Source organism: Propithecus coquereli, unplaced genomic scaffold (genome assembly GCF_000956105.1).
Source record: "Propithecus coquereli isolate 6110/MARCELLA unplaced genomic scaffold, Pcoq_1.0 Scaffold129, whole genome shotgun sequence".
Taxonomy (NCBI): Eukaryota; Metazoa; Chordata; class Mammalia; order Primates; family Indriidae; genus Propithecus; species Propithecus coquereli.
Genome location: NW_012137080.1, coordinates 1,391,714 through 1,399,050, shown reverse-complemented (window position 1 = coordinate 1,399,050; position 7,337 = coordinate 1,391,714). Strand labels below are relative to the sequence as shown.

The 7,337-nt window shown below is 45.4% G+C and overlaps 1 protein-coding gene across 1 annotated transcript in view; it reads right to left on the bottom strand.

The window, feature by feature from the left end:
* PTPN14 (protein tyrosine phosphatase, non-receptor type 14) overlaps positions 1 to 7,337 on the bottom strand; it is a 193,447-nt gene continuing 186,110 nt past the window's right edge. Inside the window, exons 18-19 of the mRNA XM_012638380.1 lie at positions 5,867 to 6,030; positions 1 to 1,072 (exon numbers count right to left, since the gene is read on the bottom strand). Of these exons, the coding sequence (XP_012493834.1) occupies positions 944 to 1,072; positions 5,867 to 6,030 (293 nt within the window). The 3' untranslated portion in view covers positions 1 to 943. The remainder of the gene's footprint in view (positions 1,073 to 5,866; positions 6,031 to 7,337) is intronic.

Here is a 7,337-nt window from a genome sequence, read left to right as displayed (position 1 = left end):
GTTAAATGAGACCCCATTATCAAATCAAGGCCCTGCCTGACTCCTTTCTCGTCCCACTCTGGTCAACTATCCTCTCTTAATCAGGCAAGAGGCTGAGCTGCGCAGATGGCCTGGCCCAAGCCTCAATGCCACCAGACGGGGTCCATGGTGCAAATGGGGAGAAGTAGCAAATACCCAGGGGACAGTCCTAGCAGGAATACACAAGCTCCAGAGGCCAGAGAAAGGGGCGGTCAAGAAAAATACAGCACAGAGTTCCTCTTGCAGCCCAAAAGATGGTAGTTCCTACATTGTAAAGGGAAGATTTTTTTCGTTAGCTGTTGCCATCTTTAACTCAAGCTTGTGGGGAAGTCAGGGTGGGGCAGGGGAAGAGGGGGGAAAAGAGGTTACTGAGGACAGAAAGGAAGAAGAGTGGAAACCAGCTGTCCATCAAGCTCATGAGCCCCCAAATCTAAGAGAACAGTGTTTTTTCCTTCAGGAAAGAGTCTTGGCCCTTTTCTTTACATTTCAGGATGAATTCGTTTTCTTGCCATCTTGGATCTGGACATAAGCAATGAAGCTGATTAATTTCAGGGTTGGTTACAAATCTGGCTGCAACTTCACTAGAGATGTGTTCCCTTATGCCTCTGTCCCCAAAATGATCCACCGGGCAACCTTCCCTACCTGACGGATTACAATGCAGATCAGTCAAAACGTGGTTCAAATGAAAAGTACTACGTTAGCGCGAAAACTGCATTATAATAATTCACAAAAAGTGATTCTGAAGGGGAAAAATAAATTATCTCATATAAAATAATACATGGGTTGTGTGAATCATCTGGGCTCCTGCCTTCAGAGAGCCGTGGCCTGCCCGCCGCCAGCCCCGCCGTCCCCCACCGGGAGAGCAGGTATTGTCCGGAGGGGCCGCTGCACCTGTGCCACGAGGCTGGGTCCCTCCTCCGGGAGCTTAAATGAGTCTGGAGTTTTGGAGGAACTGGATGAGGACCTGGTAGACGAACTTGTACTGAGCGATGGTCTGGATCATGAACATCCTCTGCTCCCGGAGCAGCCTCAGCATCATGGGCACCTCCACCTTCTGCAAGAGAAGAGAAAAGCACCGGCTCCTGAGACGGGAAGCTCCCCCCGGGGTGTGGCCTCACGCAGGAGTCGGGGTTCACCTGCTGCCCATGCCCGACAGAGGAGGGCTCTGTCCCTGCTAGTTTTTGTGAATCCAAGAGTCTGAACCGGCAACTGGAGAAGCTGGTGGCCGGGTGTCAATGGTGTGCTGGATAAAACGGAGAGGCTGGAGTTAAACCCGACTGGGACTCTCAAGTCTACTACAACCCAATGATGGGACTAAAGACACCTACGGAGTCTTAGTTTCCTCATCTGTAAAATAAGGATAAGAACGCTTTCCTCGAACAGCAGCATGGCCTTGCCCAAGTTAGTTATGTTTCCAATAACATTTCCAATACCTATTTCCAATAAATAGCACCCACCTTGCAGGAGCAAAGGATGAAACGCATGCAAAGCATTTAGCACACAGTGAATGCTTAATAAAAATTACTCCTTATTCCTTTATGAACATGATAAATATGTGATTAATGCAATTATACCCCTCCTGCTATCTCACAGGATTGCGGTCATGATCAAGTGAGATAATTTATGTGTAAGGCTTTAAAACATCAAAGCGCAATCTCTGAACACCAGTCACTTCTGGAGTAAAAACCTTTAACTGACAACATCTTGAGTGTTAAATGAGATTGCCTACATGTGAATTCTTTGAGAATACATAATTGTCATCAATGGGAGGAAATTAATATGGTGGGTCACAGGTGCTTGAACAGACCAGAGGCTATCTTGATGTGTCCTCTCGACCTCACTGTGTCCGTCCCCCCTGGACCAGCAGCACACGCGTGGTTGAAACACCTCCACGTTGCTGAGGTCACGGCGGCTTCAGCATATTCACTCCGCTCTGGGAGCTTTTAACCCAGGGCAAATGATGACACCCATGAAGTTACCAAGGACCGAGCAAGCGTTGAAAGTAAAATAATAAAAACTTAGCGGCATGCCTTCCTTTGTCATCTTCAAACCTTGAAAAATAATCTCGGCTATTTCCAAATTCTGGGTAGCTATGATACACCACATGCCATCCCTAATAGTTGCCCTTTTCCAAAACCGACTAAGAAATGCATGCCACAGACTTAAGAGGGACAACGTCAAAGTCCTTTGGTAATAAGAAGAGAAGAAAGGGCATGTGAATCTTCAAACCATGAGTCAAAATATGGAACCCAGATTATAACAAGTGGGTCTTCGCCTAAATTACACTCCAAAGTGACAAGCATAGTGATACAAACTTAGAGCCACCTAATAATGAACTTAACACCATGCACTGCTCTGTGCTGGGCACTGAAGACACAAGGATGGAGGGAATGAGGCTGCTTCTCTCCCATATGGACCAAAGGCTTTAGCAGAGAGAGGCAGGATCACACAGGAGTTAAGGACAACAGGCTCTGGGTCAGCTTTCATCTGCTGAATCTCAGCTCCCCCACTTCCTGGCTGCAGGGCATGGGCACATTACTTCATTCCCCGTGACTCAGTTTCTCTTCTGTTATGTAAGGGTACTAACAGGACCTATCTCATGGTGCTATTGCGAAGGCTACTTGAGTTACTACTGCAAAGCTCTCAGAAAAGTGCTTATAGATGATAAACACAAAATATAGATTAGCTGTTCTTATTTTTATTGTTTTCACCACCACTACCCCAGCACAATCACCTCTACCTCCTCATCCACCACCATCTGCTCCATCTCAGTAACCTACAAGACTCAGGCCAAATGACAGTATGTTACTGTCCGATATGGAGCAGTCTGGAGACAAGGCAAAGAACGTTCCCCTGGTCCTCAATGCAAGGGTCCCAGCTGCCTTAAAGATTCATGCCCACAGGCTCTGCTGTTAACTTCTCTAACCCAAGGATTCAAGAGGCAGCTGACGCTTGCTCAGTCTTACCTACAAGACATGGTCTCTTCCTCACTCTATGAAGGAGAGTGAACTCACTCAGAAAAGCAGCAAGATCGAGACATCTGCTCTTTGGCTAGTGAGAACCTGATCTTTTGTAATTAGCTATAGCTGGGACAGACAGCTACGTCCAGGTGACCAAGAGTTTACTGCAAATCATAAAACCAGTGGTTTCTGAAAAAACTGTATGTGCCTTAAAACACTCCAGCTAACACTCAGTGACCAAAAGTGCTGGGCCTTTCAGAGCAGCCGGGGAGAGCTGTCCCCTCCAATCCTCCCTGACAGCCACCGACCTCACTGCAGGCATCTTCGTTGCATTGCTCTGCTCCACTTTTCTGTGTTTACAATGAGACTAAGAGGGAAGAACCCAGGAAAAGAAAAGCCGTTTCCCTACAAAATTAAAACTGCATGAATTACAGACTAAAATATAAAGTATGCTGAATCCAGAAGCTGTGGAAAGAAGGCAGGGAAGTTTGGAGAAAAACGGGACACGCGCTTTCATGTTTATGTGTCAAAATCTTTGTTTTACAAACAAATAAACTAAACGTGTCCCACTCTTCTCCTGAAACAGGAGCTTCAATCTTATAAGCCAGGCCTGAAAGAGCGTCAGAACAAAGCAGAGAATTTTCCCCCACAACCACCTACCAACAGCAACCATGGGAAACGGGACAGATAAGGCTGGCTATATTTGTGCTGGGGTAAGGGAAGTGAACAATATGAGTCATCTTGCTATCTTTGAATATCAATGGGAACAGAAGTTCTTTTCGGACTGACCACGTTCCAGCAAAGAATGTTCTGGCGTGCAGTTGGGCATTGAGGAAATCCGCTATGTTTGGACACAGGTGGGAAATATGACCAATCTGAGCCTTCACCAAGCCCATAGGAGGCCCTGCCAGCCAAATCCCTCACTCCGACCGTTCCGGCTTTGATGTGTGTCACCTGTGTTCTACCTGACCCGTAACATCTGGTGTTGAGTGGGCCCCCACGTCAGCACCTCGTTGAGGCTCAGCCTCCGATGGGTCTCCAAAGAGCTCAAGAACCACTTCCACGTCAGATGAGATGGACAGATGGCTTCTTGAGTTGAAAGGGGGTAAACGGGAGCAGAGGAAGAATGCACAGGCAATGAAGAAAGGAAAGGGAATCCGGTGACAGAAGTGACATGACAGGGAGGAAAAGACAACTAAGTGGGGAGGTGACGAGGAGGCCCTCCTTCCTCCCCAGAACCACCAGCGTGAGCTCGGATATGTGCAAGCCGTGTGCAGACTGAGTCCCCTTCCCCTTATTCCGTCTTCCTAGCTCTGGGTGGATCGGGACTTGGTGGCAAGCTACTCGCTGTACTAGAGACTTCTTTCTCATAGTAACAGGGCACAGGAAAGCAAGCAAACAAGAAATCCCATGTGGGACAAAATGGTAAAAACTCGGAAGACAGTGAAATTTCTGTTATGTAATCTCAACTGATTCCATCATGGGCATTTTCGCTCAAGTTTTGTTTTTTGTTTTTCTGTTTGTTAACATTAGGCTACAGTTAGGATAGCCCCTCTTCTACATTTTAGCAGCATAAACATTCCCGTGTACAGGCTGAAAAGTTTCCAAAGTTAACTTTTCATAGGCAGGGCGTTTTTAAAAGCCTTTGAACATGTTTAAACTTAGCATTTATTGTTTTACCGGAAGTTTCAATATGACAGACCTCATGGGGCGATATTTAATCTGATTTTCAAACCATTGACGCTATCGAGTAAATACACGCATTAGCATATAAATTCCTCCACACAACTGCATGACAACATCCTGTAATTTAAAAACTACCAAACTACTACAAAAGTTTCTTTTAATTTTCCAGGCAATATAATTTGGCAACTGAACAAGAACCAAATTGCATTTGGTATGTGGAGATAAAGACAGGAAATATTAATAACTCTGGACCAGGATGTGGAAGAATCTGCTTCTTGCCTCTGTACGCTGCTTAAGAGCCACATGGCATGAGACAACTCACAGAACTATTTCTGGGCCTCAGTTTCCTCATCTGTAAAATGGGCCACGTGCGCAGCTCCTCTACATGGCTGATATGAGGACCAACTAATGAAAAGAAAAAAGGGAAAGCCCTTTACACCAAAAACAAGATTAACAACTCTACAGCCCAATGTAAACAGAAGGCAGAAGAACTAACTATTCTGTAGCCTTTAGCTGGTGTCGGTCTCAGCAACACAAAATCAAAAGTCTCTAAGAGTAACTCCCTAATCTTATCACAGCAGCAAAGGAAAGCCATGCAGCTCGTGGACATGAGCTCGGCAGGGAGAAGGGCTAAGGCGGCGGCTGAAGCACAGGGGGGGATGCTCGCGTGCGTGGAGCATCTACCCTGCTCTGCTGTGCCATGCAGTCGCCAGTCCAGACAAGCAAACACCCCCCTTCAAATAAAAACCTGACTCTGAAGAATGAGAAACATTTTCCAAGTAGACACATTTCCACATAGGATTTAATCCAAAACACATCCCAGAAATGCCAGACACGGCTCAACTATATGGGACCCAATAACTCACCATGGAAAATTACCCACAATGAAACCAGACTATCTACAAAATGCTGTGGACTTCTGGAAGTAGGTGCCAACTAAAATCTAATTTTCTAAGTGGTTTCTACTGCACACTTTCATTTCTCCTTCTGTGTTATCTGAGTATCTGCACAGAGCAGTGAGAGGCCAAAGATAAGGAAGGTTGTAAATGTCAGAGTCACACGAGGAACCAGGGCTCTGGAAAACTCTGGTCAGGAGAGAGGAAATTAACCACGGAAAATGAAAGGGCACCAGCAAAGGTTTGGCCAGGGTGTAGATTTGTCCCCAAGGTGGAGTTTTCAGGGAGAATACCGGAATGACTCACTTCATTATGCTCCAGGCAGTAGATCATCAGCTCAGAGAGAATGACCACGCCGGTTCTTCCCACCCCGGCGCTGCAGTGGACGACGATGGGAGGGTGCCGGTTCTTGGTGCCTTCCAGCATGCTGTTGGTATGGCGACGGACCGACTGGATCTCCTCCAAGTAGGCTGAGGGACAAAATGCAAATCTTGTCACCAAAGTCCTACATGGCTTTGCATACGTGTGTGTGGGGGGTGGGGGGTGATGGTGAATCATTTTTTTTTAAGTGACAATAATTTATAGTTCTTACAAGACACTAATTATTTGGCTGGTACCCACTGTACACTTCTGGATGCAGAGAGGACCAGCTGGGAGTCAATTAGTCCATGGGAGAATTTGTTCTTTAAATTAAATAGTTCTTTTTTTAAAAAATTAAATTCTGTTTTCCCCTCTGCAAATCCCTAAGTCCCCCAAGCAGATGATTCTAGACATTACTTACAGCAATTCCTACTATTAACAGACTGGGATCAGAACAGCAGCTAAGTCCCCTTGAAACGCCCGCCTGTCGGAGCCAATTTCTGGTGGGGAGAGAGCATCCATCTGCCCCTTCTTTCTTCCCCTCACTGATGAGTGAATGTCAACCGAGGCTTGACTTCATTTTTGGATTTTAAAGTAGACTCTGGGGAGTCTGCTCTTTGGCATGGATTCCAGGGGGTTATGTGAGTAATTCAAGATAAGCCCCCCTTCTGGAGGCGATATGTGTGTGAGGTGGAGGGGGTCACCCTACCCGCCCCCCCTCCCCATCCCTTCCAACATCTGCCTAGCTCAGCAGGGCTGCGCAGGGGCTGTTCACAACGCCAATTGGGCACAAAAGAAAAATACAGCAGTATAAGCCCTGATGACTTTTTTCATAACCACGACAAAAAAGTATATAAATGTAATTCTCAGACAGTCCAAAAAACCAGAAAAAGTCAATTAGCAATTTGGATTTTGCAGTAGCTCAGGGGAGAAACAGGTTTAAAGGTTCTTGATGCTTGGAGAACCTCCTCCTAATGCAACAGTTTAAACAAGACTAATAGGGGAAATGCTTAAATTGTTAAAGAGAAAAGTACATTCAAACCATTCCATTCATTTAAAAGCGTTTGTTTACATATGCTTTTAATAAGAAGCCATACTTTCCTTTATAACCTTATCTAATTACAAAATAACCTGAAGTAGTTTACCAAATAAGCAGACTACTGTTACGATGATGATGACTACTGGTAGTAATAATAGTACTATTAGCAGTACTCATAGCAGTACTACTAGTAGTAGTAATGTAAAATGAAATAGAACAAAACAAAAAAGAAAGAAGATACCCTAAGATGAATAGAGTAGTTACTACTGGTAACCAAGATGATAAACATTGTGCATGGAATTCTCTTTACAATTTTTCTGCAAGGGAAAAGGCATTAGGCGAGCGAGTATTCTGCCTGATAAAACAGGCATTCACATA